This window comes from Danio rerio, chromosome 16 (assembly GCF_052040795.2).
Source record: "Danio rerio strain M-AB ecotype USA chromosome 16, GRCz13ab, whole genome shotgun sequence".
Taxonomy (NCBI): Eukaryota; Metazoa; Chordata; class Actinopteri; order Cypriniformes; family Danionidae; genus Danio; species Danio rerio.
The window spans coordinates 2,767,501-2,784,507 of record NC_141036.1 but is presented as its reverse complement, the minus strand read 5'-3'; the positions used below and the strand labels follow the sequence as shown (position 1 = coordinate 2,784,507).

The 17,007-nt window shown below is 39.2% G+C and overlaps 1 protein-coding gene across 7 annotated transcripts in view; it reads left to right on the top strand.

The window, feature by feature from the left end:
* Positions 1–17,007, top strand: part of adcy3a (adenylate cyclase 3a) — a 52,805-nt gene that overhangs the window by 8,788 nt on the left and 27,010 nt on the right. For 3 of the 7 annotated variants that reach the window (XR_015510593.1, XM_087286181.1, XM_087286179.1), the window contains exons 2-8: positions 6,609–6,758; positions 10,957–11,087; positions 11,788–11,899; positions 12,239–12,366; positions 13,530–13,688; positions 15,925–16,090; positions 16,772–16,888. Coding sequence is in view for 5 of the 7 variants with exons in the window: in XM_087286179.1 (XP_087142305.1) it covers positions 6,609–6,758; positions 10,957–11,087; positions 11,788–11,899; positions 12,239–12,366; positions 13,530–13,688; positions 15,925–16,090; positions 16,772–16,888 (963 nt within the window). In the remaining 2 variants the exon portion in view is untranslated. 7 annotated transcript variants of the gene reach the window in all.

Genomic DNA, 17,007 nt, shown 5'->3' with positions numbered 1-17,007 from the left:
GTTAAATTAAAGTATATGGTAAAAAGATTTAAATTTAGCCTTTTATTTGCATATTTTATACTATTTTTCTTTACAATATGGCAAATTTATTTTCTTAAATAGCTGTACATCACATGGAGATTTTATTTTACACTTGATCTTAATCTAAAATACAAACTTTAAAAAAATACAAGTACACTGTCAGTTAAAAAAATAAAACAAATGTCTTAATTTTACTTGAGGTATTTGAAATATGACAGCACTACATTAATCAAAGCAGTGCTTTAAGAGATTTATTGTTAATTTTGATAAATAAACAATAAGTAACAATGGATTGCTTTGACCTGTAATGCTTTAAGACAGATCAGAATACAGCTAAATGTATAAATCACACAAATACCTCATCCAGAAACATTTCCAGCATAATTATTTTGTCGTAAAGAAATAAACAAATTCCACCTTTGCTAAAAGTTAGTTTCACTTCACAACACAGCCAAACAAGACCATTAGCATTGTCATCGATTATGCATCAATCTATTTCTAAATACTTGATAAATTTGAATACTTTTGACTAAATTTAGTCAAGGAGCAAAGATAAATGTCTACTTTAATAGTGAACAGATCGCGATTGTATTCAATCTGAGCACGCAGGCGATCATGAGAGCACTTGCAATTCATTTGAAAAAAGCATATTTAAGAGCTCGCATATCTGTTTTAGCGATTTGCGTACATTAATGCGCTCTCGTGATAAAAACAAAGCACTCGCCACATTTGCAGAAATGAGTTATTGCGCAATACCTCCATTCCCGCGCCGCCATTCAGACTGTAGAGAGGAGTGACAGGTCAGAGGCGAGTCGACTCGCTGTCGAAGGGCGAAACGTGTATGAAGATCATAATATAAACAGGAAATATGTCCGCGGTTTAATAACTCTGCTAGACATTTCTATAGTGAAAACATCCGAAAAGCAATATTCCAACAAAACATTTGTTTTTAAGTTGTTTTTTTCTGTCTCTGCAACACAGAAAGCATTTGTCCCGCCCTTACGTTTCACGCAAAACTAGACAAGGTCGACTGTGATTGGCTACTTTTCATGTCAGTCGAATCACGCTTCAGAATCAATTCTTAAACTTCGGAAACTGATATTCAGCAGCTTATGACACAATGCACTAAAATAAACATTCTAAGCACAGCGCTGTGATCGTACGCTTCACTAAACAGCCAATGCTTATCACATCGATGTTATAGTACGCATCAAAGGATTAAAAGTGTTAATTGTTTATTTCATTATTTGGCGATTCCTCCGCGTACCACTAGGAGGAAGCCCGCGTACCACTAGTGGTACGCGTACCACAGTTTGAGAACCACTGGCTTAGTACAAATCGTGTATAATAGAAATGCACAATATGTGACTTTTTAAAAGCAATAATACATTTATGCAGTCATGAACATATTTAGACAGTTATGCCAGTGATTTGATGCTTCACAAAAGTTGCAGACGCCTTTACCAATATCAAAATGCTTTTGTAAACAACCAGTTATTCTTTACACCGATTAAAAAAACGGCTATTATAATAAAGAAAATATTTTTCTAAATGTGGAACTAAATACACTGATTTGCATTGAAATACATGATGAATACTCTTGACACATGAAAGTGTAAAGCCTGCAGCTCACAACAAATGTGGAAAGTTATTGCGTGTCATATTTAACAAACCATTTACTGCAAATTTGATGTAATTTTGCTCGCATGGATAATTGAATATTAATCAGATGATGTCATTACGCAGCTGTGCCGTCAGCCAATCGTTGCATTGCTGATCATGATTTCGAGGATGGATAGATCTGTCCTTCATAACACAGGCAGCGATCTCAGATCAGTTTATCCAGACATACTAATCTGATTCGCGAACTTGTTTGAAGAACCAAATTAGCGAGAGATCAGTTATCAAGATTAAAAGATCATTTAAGCGAGGTACGAAGAACAGACCCCTGGGTGTATGATAGGGCTCTTTGTGTTTTCATGTGGACGGAAATTTTCTTAATAAATAAAAGCAGGGAAATATCCCGTGTACACGTGGACATGCCCTAAATATTAAAGTTTTAAATATTAAGGGTTGATGATGGCTCCCTGAAGAACCATCAACAAGCTTTCCTTTACACACTCTGAAATGAAGGGGGGTTTTGGCTTAAAATATTTCCAGAAGAACCTTTCAGTGAACATTAAAAATGATTGCTTACTTATTGGCGTATGGTTACATGACAAACATATACACTGCCATTTTCATTCAATTTCTTTTCGGCTTGGTCCCTTTTATTAATCAGGGGTCGGCACAGTGGAATGAACCGCCAACTTATCTAGCAAATGTTATACGCAGCGGATGCCCTTCTATCTGCAACCCATCACTGAGAAACATCCATACACTCTCATTCCCACCTATACACTACGGCCAATTTAGCTTACCCCAATTCCCCTATTGGCATGTGTTTGGGCTGTTGGGAAAACCGGAGCACATGGAGGAAACCCGTGCGAACACGGGGAGAACATGCAAACTCCACACTGAAATGCCAACTGGCCCAGCCAGGACTCAAACCAGGAATCTTCTTGCTGTGTGCTAACCATTGAGTCACCGCACCGGCCCATTTATTACGTTATTATTTTACGCTATTAAAAGTCCTGTAGTAACCACCAGTAACACTCCAATGAGTGTTTCAGCGAGTGCCTGTTAAGGGTTAAGAGTGAGTGGAAAAACATTATTTCTGTTCTTAAAATGTCCTCACATCAGCAAAGGCTCTTTAAACAGCTCTTCTTACAACAAACCTCTGTTTGAAGCCTTTATTCTCCAAGATAGTGATCTCACAGTTCGTCCCGAGGAGTCTGATCAAAGTCTGATTTAACTGCAGCTGAAACCTGAGAAAGTGACAACTGTTTTTAGCAACAAACAAATACAGTAAAGCCCTTTAGTCTGAGGGTCGGAGGATGTGTACCAATGTTTAGTATGAAAGAAAATGAGCTAAAATACTGGCAACTCTTTAGGGTTACATTTTACAAAGCGCGTTCATTTGATTCTACATTAGATAATATTTATTATGCATTTACTTAGGCTAAAGGTGTATATGTTGACATTCGTGCACTGTGTATTGATATAAGCAAAGAACAGTCATATTTATTTGTTGATAATCATTTTAAAAGATGAACAAATACTGTAAGATTTATAAATTATTGTTAAAAGTATTGGTGTCAACCTACAGTGTAAAATGGTACAATGTTGTACCAAAGAAGGTTCTAACCCTTAGGGCGTACTCACACTATGCTATACGAACCGTGCCCAGGCCCCTTTCCCGGATTTTCCCTTCCCACAACTTTCTTATAAAAGTGATTTTTAGCGGAATTTAAATCCACAGGTATCAAAGCTTAAGTTACAGAAACACATTCAGATCACTTGCACTCCTTGTTGTTTCTTTATGTTCGTTTGCTAAACATGTTTTGACAAAGCGTTCAATTGATTGCCTTTATTTTCCTGAAAAAGAGAAACACTTCAGTGCTCGTGGGCTGCGAGAGCGGAAAATGTTGCGTGCTGGAGTTGCTGGTGGCGTCTGCCTGACAACAAAACACTTCTGTATCGACTTCTACGAAAGTGTAGATGTTCAACAGGCACCTTCTTTTTTCTCCATAACCCCGAATAACTCGACTCAAGCTTTAAAAATAGGAAAGTTGTCTGTATTAAAACCTGTCCGGGACAAATGTCTGTTTTTATAATCATCAGGCTTATGTGATTTTTGAAACAAGCTCAATTCCCCCCAGTGGTCATAGTAATTGTATTTTTTTGTAGTTTCTTTTATTTCGCTAAATGCAGTTATTTATATTGATATTAATTATATTGTTATATTAATATATTGTATTGCATTTAAACACCCTGATATGTTATCTGCTGTAGTAGATGCATTCATTCGTTCATTTTCCATCGGCTTGGTCCCTTACTTATCAGGGGTCACCACAGCAGAATGAACCGCCAGCTATTCTGGCATGTTTTATGCAGCGGATGCCCTTCCAGCCTCAACCCAGTACTGGGAAACACTCACACACTCTCACTTTCAGACATACTCATACACTACGACCAATTTAGTTAATCAATTCCCCCATAGCGCATGTGTTTGGACTGTGGGGGAAACTTGAACACCCGGAGGAAACCCACACCAACACAGGGAGAACATGCAAACTCCACAAAGAAATGCCAATAATATATACATATATATATATATATATATATAGATTAGTGTATATTAATTACGTTTATATTATTCCGCAAATAAATATAGAATTCTGCAAGTGTTTATGAATAATGATATGCATTGCCTTTTTTGTGGTGATTAATAAAAAATTACATTATTTCCTTATTCATCATTCAGTTAATAAAGGATATTCGTGATGAAAAATCATGATCCTAAATTATATCTAGGACAGTGTTTTACATGGGGTACTAACTATTTTTTGTAATGCTTTTTGGTGCTGATTCACAATTATTACAGCATTTTTAATTGATATATATTATTATAGGCGACGCAGTGGCTCAGTAGGTAGTGCTGTCGCCTCACAGCAAGAAGGTCGCTGAGTTGCTGGTTCAATCCTTGGCTCAGTTGGCATTTCTGTGAGGAGTTTGCATGTTCTCCCTGCATTCGTGTGGGTTTCCTCCGGGTGCTCAGGTTTCCCCCACAGTCCAAACACATGCAGTACAGGTGAATTGGGTAGGCTAAATTGTTCATAGTGTATGTGTTTGAATGAGAATGTATGGGTTTTTCCCAGTGATGTGTTGCAGCTGGAAGGGCATCTGCTTTGTAAAACATGCAGGAGAAGTCGGTGGTTCATTTCGCTGTGGCGACCCCTGATTAATAAAGGGACTAAGTCGAAAAGAAAATGAATGATTATATTATATTATATTATATTATATTATATTATATTATATTATATTATATTATATTATATTACATTTATTTTATTATATTATATTATATTTTATTATATTGCATTGTATTATATCATATTTTATTATATTATATTGTATTATGTTTTATTTTATTATATTTTATTTTATTATATTATATTTTATTATATTATATTTTATTATGTTATATTATATTTTATTATATTATATTATATTATACTATATTACATTTTATTGTATTATATCTTATTATATCATATTATATTTTATTATATTATATTTTATTATATTATATAATACTATATTATATCATATTATATTTTATTATATTATATAATATTTTACTATATTATATTTTATTTTATTATATTATATTTTATTATATTATATATTATATTATATTATATTATATTATATTATATTATATTATATTATATTATATTATATTATGTATACTAGACTACAGTATTCATTATTGTGCTTATTTACACTTATTAATTTTATATTTATCTACAATAGTGTATATGCAGAAGGACTTTTAATTTTCAGTTACATGGTTTCTGGTGAACTTTATGCTGTTATATAATTGCTGCATTTAAGGTCTGTTTTCTTTAAAAATCCTTGATCTTCACTGCCTGATATACAACAGAAAGTGGGTCTCAGAATGTACAAGAAGCTCTGCATTAAATTACATGTTCCTATGCCATGTCTTTTAAATATGAACAAAGGGCCAATCTTAATTCTATTTTTGTACCCCTTCCCCTTCCCCTTGGCCCTTCAAACAGAGTGTTAAGGGGAAGGGCTTCAAAATTTACCCCTAAGAAATGGGACAGCCATATTCATCTATGTAAACACACAAAAACAGCATTAACATTATAGCAGACACTGCAAAAAAACTCATTTACAGACACTAGACTTTTCTGACAGGGTATTCGAGTGTCAGTATGTTGTGGGACTGCTTTACAGCAGATATTAATATGGATTATAGATTGCAAAATTTACTGGGTTTTATTTTAGTGTTTTTTTTAAAGCATGACGGTAAAACACGAGCGCCGATATGAACGTATTAAAACATGTAAATTTGTAATAATGATAAAAAATATTAATTTGCTCACTTCCGTGTGCAGCTGTAGCTGGTGAATTCTGGGAAATTTTCTTACCCCTTAGTTTTGAATGTGGTCCTGAAAAATCTCTGTTTCAAGGGCTATCTAGCCCTTCCCCTTAGCCCTACGCCTTCAAGCTGAAGCGAATTGGGACAAGGGTAAGGGCTAAGGGGTATAATTAGGATTGGGCTTTATTGTACTCCAGTATTTTCAATGGAGTTTCTGCGCTCGCCTGCTGCTCCTGACGGTGTTTGCATTTACACATCTTTCCATCTCATTTTATGCTTGAACAACTAAATGAACACTTAAGTCTATTAAACTGATTGTATTTTAATTACACTACAACACTGATGCTGTAAAAGGAACCTTATGAAATTGAGAATAGTCACATTAAATTTCACCTGAAGCTTATTAGCAGGGGAAATACACTAGCTGTTGTGTTTAGCCTATTTACATAGCATTAGCCGCAATGGTGGAATCAGAATATTTCTGGCGTTATAAATGAATGCTTTTCATGAGTTGCTTTATAAAATTCAGCATGCAGTATGGGTTAAAGTAAGATTTATGCTCTTGTGTTTTTCGCAGTTGCTGGCCAACATGGTGATCTACGTCTGTGCCATCACAGTGGGCGTCATGTCGTATTACATGGCCGACCGCAAACACCGGAAGGCCTTTCTGGAGGCGCGTCAGTCTCTGGAGGTCAAACTCAACCTGGAGGAGCAAAGCCAGCAGCAGGTCAGACAATAAACGCATTTATACATTATACAGTACATATGCATTGTTCGCCAGACTGTAATTTTTTGGTGATATTTTTAAATATATGCCAAGTTATGTTGAACAGATTCAGGAATTTTTCACAGTATTTCCCATAATATTTTTTCTTCTGGAGAAAGTCTTATTCGTTTAAGTTCCGCTAGAATGCAAGCAGCTGTTAATTTTTTAAAAGCATTTTAAGGTAAAAATTATCAGTGATTTAAGCTATATTTGTCTACAGAACAAGCCCTGTTATACAATGCTTTGCATAATTACCCTAATTAACCTAGTTAAGCCTTTTAATGTCACTTTAAGCTGTATAGAAGTGTCTTGAAGAATATCTAGTCTAATATTATGTGCTGTCATCATGGCAAAGAGAAAATAAATCATTCATTCATTCAATTTCATCTGCTTATCTGGGGCCACGTCGTGGGGGCAGCAGTCTTAGGAGACAACCCCAGACTTCCCTCTCCCCAGACAATTCTTCCAGAGGTATAGTCCCTCCAGCGTGTCCTGGGTCTTCCCCAAGGCCTCCTCCCGGTGGGACACGCCTGGAACACCTCCTTGGGTAGGCGTCCATTAGGCATCTAAAACAGATTCCCGAGCCACCTCAGCTGACTTCTCTTGATGTGGAGGAGCAGTGACTCTACTCCGAGCTCCTCCTGGATGATAGAGCTCCTCACCCTTTCCATGAGCGTACGCCCTGCCACCCTTTAAAGGAAACTCATTTCTGCCGCTTGTATCTGAGATCTTGTCCTTTCGGTTATGATCCAAAGCTCATGACCATAGGTGAAAGAAGGAACATAGACTGACCGGTAAATTGAGAGCTTTGCCTTTCGGCTCAGCTCCTTCTTTACCACAACGGACCAGTACAGTGCATTACTGCTGCACCGATCCGCCTGTCAATCTCATGCTCCATCCTTCCCTCGTGAACAAAAGCCAAAGATACTTGAACTCCTCCACCTGGGGTAATAACTTTATTCCATCCTATTATAATAATATATAGCTAGCAGTTGACAAAGGACATCTTCCAGAATCTCTCCCAATTCAGTGCTGGATTCGGCTAAAACTCCTGAAAGAAGGAGCAGCTCCAGCCAGAATAGACAAAGCTGTGGATTGTGAGCCACAACCTGTAAGTGTTTTTATTTGTTAAAATTGATCTATTACATGCACAGTGTCTAACGTTACCGGTATGTTGTAGCGAGGACGTAAACAAGGATGTAAACAACAGGAAATGCTGTTTGGCACCGCTAACAAGTTAAAATCCAATTGCTGTAAACAGCCACAATCTCCAGCAGCGCTGCAGACGCTTTTCCTGCATTATAGATCTCAGATAATGAACTCGCAAACAATATGTGACCGTTTCAGATTACTTACACATTCTAATAACCCCAATATATGTGAAGGACACTTGTCGGATGATATTTTAGAGAGCAGGCGTGAGGTTCATCCTCTTCATTTTCTGTCTGATTCAGGCTTAAACTGATACGGCTAACAGCTGCTCTGACTGACAGTGTTTATACAGCGCTAAAGTGCGTGCTTGTAAGGGCGTGACACTTTTCCTGGTGACGTATAGTCGATCCGCGAATCACAAGACATCATTTTGTTAGCTGACCAATCAGAGCCTCTTGAGGGCGGGGCTTTCAGAGGAACTAGGAAATATGACAGTGGTGTTCATGTTAGCTGAGTAGCTGTATATAATCAAAGTCAGATACATGAGCGAAAATACCCTGATTTTCTTCAAGTGAAGCATGAGCACACATTACTTTGCATCTTATAAACACAAACAAGCCCTAAAAATATACTCTAGACCAGCTCTTTAGAAGCTATTGTGTGTGAGAGAGAGAGCGTGCAGAACAGGCCAGTGAGAAGCTAAACTGCATGAGCAAAAACTCTCTGAATGCTGATGAAGGAGCAGGGGCTGCTGGGATACAGCTCTCCAGCCAATCAGGGAGCAGTAGGTTGCCATGGCGAGCAGCCTCCTGAGACGATGCCAGCTGTAGACACACAGACTCGTGTTTCTCTTCATTTCCATATCTGCTGTACTGATAACACTGACCTGTGTGTGTGTGTGTGTGTGTGTGTGTGCGCGCGTCTGCTCCTCTTCAGCTCAATTGTGTGTGTGTGTGTGTGTGTGTGTGTGTGTGTGTGTGTGTGTGTGTGTGTGTGCTCCTGAACTCATCTGGATGTGTGTGTGGGTGCGTGTGTGTGTGTGTATGCAAACTTTACGCACACATTCTGAAGACAGCAAAGACAGTTGCATTTTTTTTGTCTCCAGTTTCTGTTTAACAGAGAGCAGATTTTCTCAACACATTGCTGAACATAATAGTTTTATTCACTGATTTATTTGATCTTTGTCATGATGACAGTAGATAATGTGACGAGATATTTTTCAAGACACTAGTATTCAGCTTCAAGTGACAATTAAAGGCTTAACTAGGTTAATTAGGCAGGTAAGGGTTATTAGGCAAGTGATTGCAGTGGCGCCTGCAGGATTTGAATCAAAGGTACGCACATATCCAGCACCACCCCGCCCCATCATCCCTTAATCTTATTTTAATCTCAAAAACACTGATGCTTGCTGTCAAAGGCTGCAGTATTTAAGGGCATTTGTTATGACGTTGACAGGATCCAACTTATGTTTGCTTTTTAATATTTATATATTTATTTTCAAATCTAAAGTCCTGCTCACAATGTGAGATTTCAGCCACTATGTTTTCATCTGATACAAATTTGGGAAATCAAATTTGCTGGCAGCTAGCTCTCTGCAGCTCTCACATGATCTCCCACTGAAACTAAGCAGGGCTGCGCCCGGTCAGTACCTGGATGGGAGACCACATGGGAAAGCTAGGTTGCTGCCGGAAGTGGTGTTAGTGAGGCCAGCAGGGGGCGCCCAACTTGCGGTCTATGTGGGTCCTAATGCCCCAGTATAGTGACGGTGACACTATACTGCTCTGTGAGCGCCGTCTTTCGGATGAGACGTTAAACTGAGGTCCCGACTCTCTGCGGTCGTTAAAAATCCCAGGATGTCCTTCAAAAAGAGTAGGGGTTTAACCCCGGCATCCTGGCCAGATCTGCCCACTGGCCTCTGTCCATCATGGCCTCCTAACCCTCCCCATATTCCAATTGGCTTCATCACTGTCTCCTCTCCACCAATCAGCTGGTGTGTGGTGTGCGGTCTGGCGCAAAATGGCTGCCGTCGCGTCATCCAGGTGGATGCTACACACTGGTGGTGGATGAGGAGATTCCCCCCATTGTGTAAAACGCTTTGAGTGCCCAGAAAAGCGCTATATAAATGTAAGAAATTATTATTATTATTATTTAATCCTAATGCTGCGTTCACACCAAACGCGGAACGCGCATCAAGCGTGAGTGATTTACATGTTAAGTCAGTGCAAACGCGCGAATAGACATCCTGCGACGCGAACGACGCAAATGGCGCGGGGTGAATTGAGCGTTTTGCACGTTTGACGCGCTTAACGAGCGTTTCACGCGAATCTCTCGAGTTCGAAAATCTGAACTTCCGCAGACATTCGCGCCGCGTTAACGAATCAGAAGCTTGCTGCTGTGGGGGCGGGATTGTGACGTAGAACCTGTTGATGGTGTCCCGGGGGAAATCCTCCAGGTGACACCGACAACAAGTCATCAAACTCGGCTGGGCTCAGTCAGAAGCACCGCTGAAAGCCTCCGTTATCCAGGTTCAGTTTCTGGAGGAGTTTATGAGATTACAGAGCTGGATGCACCTCTGAAAGGATGTAGTGGACTCAGACACGACCCTAAACGTATCAACGCTATTTTTCAGTCTTCATAAAGCACATAAACACTGTTATTTTCTTCATAAAATCCATGTTAGCCGTTTAGCTATGAAGCTAGAGTCACCGGGCAGACAGAAGCCCTGCCCATCACGCGAATCCACGTCTGTTCTGAAGTGAATTTACCGGCGGGGTTACATAGGCCTATAGTTGTAATAATAGTTATACAATATAGTTAAAATTATATTTATACATGATCAAACTAGTGTGCAACTTAAGCCTTAAAATGGTTTGCAAAAAAAAAACTGCTTTTTTTCTAGCCGAAATAAAACAGACTTTCTCCAGGAGATAAAAAATGATAGGAAATGCTGTGAAAATTTCCTTGTTCTGGAAGTATTTGAAAAGAGCTAATAATTCATCCTCCACAGGAGCGTCTGCTGTTGTCCATCTTGCCCAAACACATCGCAGACGAAATGCTCCAGGACATGAAGAAGGAAGCCAGTCAGAAGGAGATGCAGCAGTTCAACACCATGTACATGTACCGGCACGAGAACGTCAGGTGACTTTCTATTATTGTCGATTATTTTATATAATGGGCGGCACGGTGGCTTAGTGGTTAGCACTGTGGCCTTACAGCAAGTAGGTCGCTAGTTCGAGTCCCAGCTTGGCATCTCTGTGGGGAGTTTGCATGTTCTCCCTGTGTTGGCGTGGGTTTCCTCCGGGTGCTCCGGTTTCCCCCACAGTCCAAACACATGCTATGTGTATGTGTGTGAATAGGAATGTATGGGTGTTTCTTAGTACTGGGTTGTGGCTGGAAGGGTATCCACTAAACAAGTTGGCGGTTCATTCCGCTGTGGCGACCCCTAATGAATAAAGGGACTTAGCCGAAAATAAAATTAATTAATCAATGAATAAATGAACGAATGAATGAATGAATGAAATTGGCCGTAGTGTATGAGTGTGTGTGTGTGTGTGTGTGTGTGTGTGTGTGTGTGTGTGAATGAGTGTGTATGGGTAAAATTAATGAATGAATGTTATAACACTGGCTGGTTTTGCTGTGTGTGTGTGTGTGTGTGTGTGTGTGTGTGTGTGTGTGTGTGTGTGTGTGTGTGTGTGTGTGTGTGTGTGTGTGTGTGTGTGTGTGAATGAGTGTGTATGGGTAAAATGAATGAATAAATGTTATAACACTGGCTGGTTTTGCTGTGTGTGTGTGTGTGTGTGTGTGTGTGTGTGTGTGTGTGTGTGTGTGTGTGTTGCAGTATTCTGTTCGCAGACATCGTGGGCTTCACTCAGCTGTCCTCGTCCTGCAGCGCGCAGGAACTGGTCAAACTCCTCAACGAACTGTTTGCGCGTTTCGACAAGCTCGCGGCGGTGAGTGACTTTATTCTGCAATTCAGTCATTCATATCCAGAGCAAGGATTAACATACAAGTCAAATAAAATCTGTGGGTCACGTGTGTCCTGAACTGTAGGTTGTGATCTATGCGAATCATTGATCAACCGTGATCGGTTTCACCCCTGCTGTATAATGTATTCAATATCAATGATTTACCTAAAATCTAGAGAAGATCTGAAAAGTGAATTCAATGGCAAGTGCAGTGAATCATTACATGCATAACACACAGTGCTTTTGCTTACACTTTACTTGAGGCTAGCTATTGACCATTTATATGAAGCTGATGATCGATATTATGCCTTCTTTCCTCATCAGAAATACCACCAGCTGAGGATCAAGATTCTGGGCGACTGCTATTACTGCATCTGTGGCCTTCCAGACTACCGAGAGGACCACGCCGCCTGCTCTATCATGATGGGTTTGGCCATGGTTGAGGCAATCTCGTAAGTCACGAGGATTCACGAGGATCACATTATGGCTTCCCTGCTTTAAAATCCAGCTTAAACCAGCCTTAGCTGGTTGACCAGCCTGGTTTTAGAGGGGTTTTGGCCACTTCCAGGCTGGTTTCCAGCCATTTCCAGCCTGGTCTTAGCTGGTTAGGCTGGGAGATGACCAGCTAAAACCAACTTGACCAGCCTAGCCAGGCTGGGAGTCCAGCCAAAAACAGCTATGTCCTGTTAAACCAGGCTGGTCAAGCTGGTTTTAGCTGGATTTAGCTGGTCATTTTTCAGCCTGACCAGCTAAGACCAGGCTGGAAATGGCTGGAAACCAGCCTGGAAGTGGCCAAAACCCCTCTATAACCTGGCTGGTCGACCACCTAAAACCAGCCAACCATCCTAGGCTGGTTTAAGCTGGACTTTTTAGCAGGTTTTTTATATAGGGAGATGAATACACTGCCTGGTTTGTTAGTTTGTTGGATCATTTTGCTTTCTCACTACCATCAATCCACTCCAGAATTTGTTTCAGTCGAGCTAAGACCACCTCATTCAGGCGATCTCAGACCAATTGTTTTGACGCCAATCTGAGCTCGATTGCTGGTTTCACATATGCCGAACGAACCACACTAACGCGCCAGGTTCTGAAACAAAAGTCAAGGTGTGAAAGCAACCTTACTCAATTGAAAAAATGAACTTTATGTAGTGCAAAGCAGACCTATTATGCAAAAATCACTTTATTAATGGGTTTAAACACAGTTGTGTGTGTGTATATATAACCAGCTTTTAATGGTAAAAGCTTATTAATTATTATTTTTTATAATGCGTTGATAAAAACAACACTTTGATTGACATTCTCCCTTTGTACGTGTCATCAGAGCGGGAAAGCCCCGCCCACTAGTGGCCATCTCTCCCTCTTAGCATAGGAGGTTGGTCCTATTTTTAATCTGCCACTATGCTGACACGCAGGCATTTGTAGCTCCACCCTCTTCTCAAAAGAGCCCAATCTCATTTGAATTTAAAGCGACAGTCACCAAAACGCCATCAAAGCCTAAAAGGGTTCGTTTCAGGGAGTTATCGAACATTATCAGTGGTGTATTTTGAGCTGAAACTTCACTAAGGACTTCAGAGCTTTAATTCACAACTTTAAAATGCAGTGATGTGGTTGCCAGGTATGTCCGGGAGAAGACGCAGACGGATGTGGACATGCGTGTCGGTGTTCACTCGGGGACGGTTTTGGGTGGTGTGCTCGGACAGAAGCGCTGGCAGTACGACGTCTGGTCCACTGATGTGACCGTAGCCAACAAGATGGAGGCCGGAGGAATACCAGGGTAAAGAAACCAAGATTTCCCTCATTTCTTACTGATTGAGTCAACACAGGCTCATTGTGAAAACGTACCCTCGTATACATTTTTGGAGAGTGCAAATTATGTACCCAGAGCTACATATGACTGCATTTCATCTCTAAAATAAATGCTACGGGGCGGTATGATGCCACCGACAGCTTCTGTTTTCTTTTCATGCTACCGGCTAACCACTTACCTTCGTATAGACGGCTTTTCCGTTTGCCCAATAGCTCACCACTGACGCAGAGAGGTGTTGATTACAGCAACAGGGTTCGATTCCGGTAAAGAACAGTTCCAGAAAGCGGGTAAAACAAAAACAAAAGGCAAAAAATAAAACAAACAAGTAAATAACAGGGTGAGAACGTGGTAAGATCTGAAAACATGGCAGAAATCAGGTGAGGGCTTGTCTTTTTCTGGATTGCTTTTTAAAATACTGAGGTTGCATTTAGGGAGGGGGGTAGGTGGGATGATCAGTTGGTCGGTCAGTCAGCCAACAGTGGCCTCTGGTGGATTCACGCAAGAACAGCAGGTGCAAATGGCACTCGCAAGAGAAATTTAAGATCTGAAAAAGCTACACAGCAGCCTCTGGTGCAGTCGCGAAAACAAAGACTGCAAAAAAACGTACCTCCTGGGACATATTTCGCGATCTCCAGACAAGTATATAGGGGTACATATCAATAATGAGCCTGGGTTGGATCAGCTTGTGGTGCTGCGTGATGTTGGTTTTTTGTTGTCTGCAATTTATTATAAAACATGGAACCAAATAACAGGAACATTCACCAGATGATTTCAACTGATGGTTGGTATATCCTGATAATGACATGCATATATAAATATATACAGTTGAAGTCAGAATTATTCACCCCCTTTTGATTTTTTTCTTTTTTAAATATTTCCCAAATGATGTTAAACAGAGCAAGGAAATTTTCACAGTATGTCTGATAATATTTTTTCATTTGGAGTCTTATTTGTTTTATTTTGGCTAGAATAAAAGCAGTTTTACATTTTTAAAGCCATTTTAAGGACAACATTAATAGCCCCTTTAAGCTAATTTCTTTTTCTGTAGTCGTTATACAATAACTTGTCTAATTATCCTAACCTGCCTATATAACCTAATTAACCTAGTTAAGCCTTTAAATGTCACTTTAAGCTGTATAGACGTGTCTTGAAGAATATCTAGTCAAATATTATTTACTGTCATCATGGCAAAGATCAAATAAATTTGTTATTAGAAATGAGTTATTAAAACTTTTATATTTAGAAATGTGCTGAAGAAATCTTCTCATCGCAAAAAATTAACGGGGCGGATTATTCAGGGGGGCTAATAATTCTGACTTCAACGGTATGTCATCATATTTTACCATCACTGGAAAAATGTCTTTCTTAGAGTTTTTTTTTTAATAAGTTTTTTTTAATAAGTTAATTTTAATTTTTTTTTTCTAAATATCTACAAATTCTTAATTCAGGAAGCTTTTTCTAGGCTAACAAAAAATATTGTCTTGTTTTCAAAAATAATGTGGCAAAATTAGGTGAGTTTTTTCTTGTTTATTTAAATAGTTTTGCTTGTAGCTTGTATTAAGGAAAAACATACTTGATTTTGGCATTTTATTTCTGTAAACAAGACTATATATATATATATATTATTATTATTTTTATTTTTTATTGCTTGTCTAGAAAATGCTTCTTGATTTAAGAATTTGTAGATATTTGAACTAGACACAAGACAGAAACTGTAAACAAAATAAAAAAAAAATCATTTTTGCTGTATACATTCACACACAAAAACAACATCTTATGGATTTATTACCTAATATTTTGGGATGCTGAAACATAATTTCCCAGCCATTTTTTGTGCATGTTTCTATTATGTGATCATGATTTATTTTCTCTTCGCCATCATGACAGCACTTAATATTTGACTAGATATTTTCAAGATATTAGTATTCAGCTTAAAGTGACATTTAAAGGCTTAACAAGGTTAAAGTTAGGCTAATTAGGCAAGTCATTATATAAAACCAGCTTGTTCTGTAGACAATCCAAAACAAATATTGCTTAAAGGGGCAAATAATAATGAGCTTAAATGCTTTAAAAAATAAAACTGCTTTCATTCTGGCTGAAATAAAACAAATAAGACTTTCTCAACATTTGGGAAATATTTGAAAAACATTTACAGGATGGCGAATAATTCTGACTTTATCTGAATCTGCGGTGTGTCCGACAGGCGAGTGCACATCTCCCAGAACACCCTGGAGTGTTTGCACGGGGAGTTTGACGTGGAGCCGGGGAACGGAGGTGACCGATGCGAGTACCTGAAGGAGCGCGGCATTGAAACCTACCTGGTGGTCCTTCCCAAGGGGCCAGTGGGCAAAAATGGCATCAACGGAGTAGTGAGTGTCCCATATCACCGCTCTCATCTCCCAATCTTGCGTTCTTTCTCATCAGTTATGTTTCCATGCATGTATTTAGGAATATCACATCGAACAAAATGATTTTAGATGTTTAAACATGTCTTGTGGCTATATATGTGTTAATATAATCACCCTCTAATGATTTAAAGGAATTATTATATATTAAAATAATATCTCTTGATAAAAGTAAACACATTGATTGACATTCTCCCTTTGTCAGAGGGAGAAAACCCCGCCCACTAGTGGCCACGTCTCCTTCATTAGCATAAACAGCCCTGAGTGAGAAGCAGCCGTCTGTTATTAGAGTTTGACCTGCTGAAGATAATGTCAGGATTATCAATGTGGAGTTTTAGATGAAGCACACTGTTTTGAATCTGCCACTATGCTGACACACAGGCATTTGTAGCTCCGCCCTCTTCTGAAAAGAGCACAACCTCATTTGAATTTAAAGCGGCAGTCACCAGAATGGCGCAATTAGGATCAAAGTCAAAAAGGGACAGATTCAGAGAGTTATAAGGCATTATTTGTGCTGTATTTTAAGCTGAAATTTATTTTCCATCTTGTATAAAGGCGCATAATAGGTGCCCTTTAATTTGCCAACATTTTGAAAATGGCATCTTCGAATGGAAACATAGCTAGTGTCGTGTTTTTCTCCAGAAGCTTTCGGTGACGTCGTCTAATGGTAATTCTCCATTGCTGATCAACACTACGGAGTGCAATGGAAGTGTCCACACGGCCTGCACCACGCCGGAGGATCCAGAAGAGCTCGACACACGGGTAAACTGATTCTTTACGCTATATTTCATTTACTTTCATTTCAGTTACTGTTTTACGGTGTGTGTGTGTGCATGTGATTGAGTGTTTTCCGGTACTGTGTTGCGGCTGGAAGGGCTTCC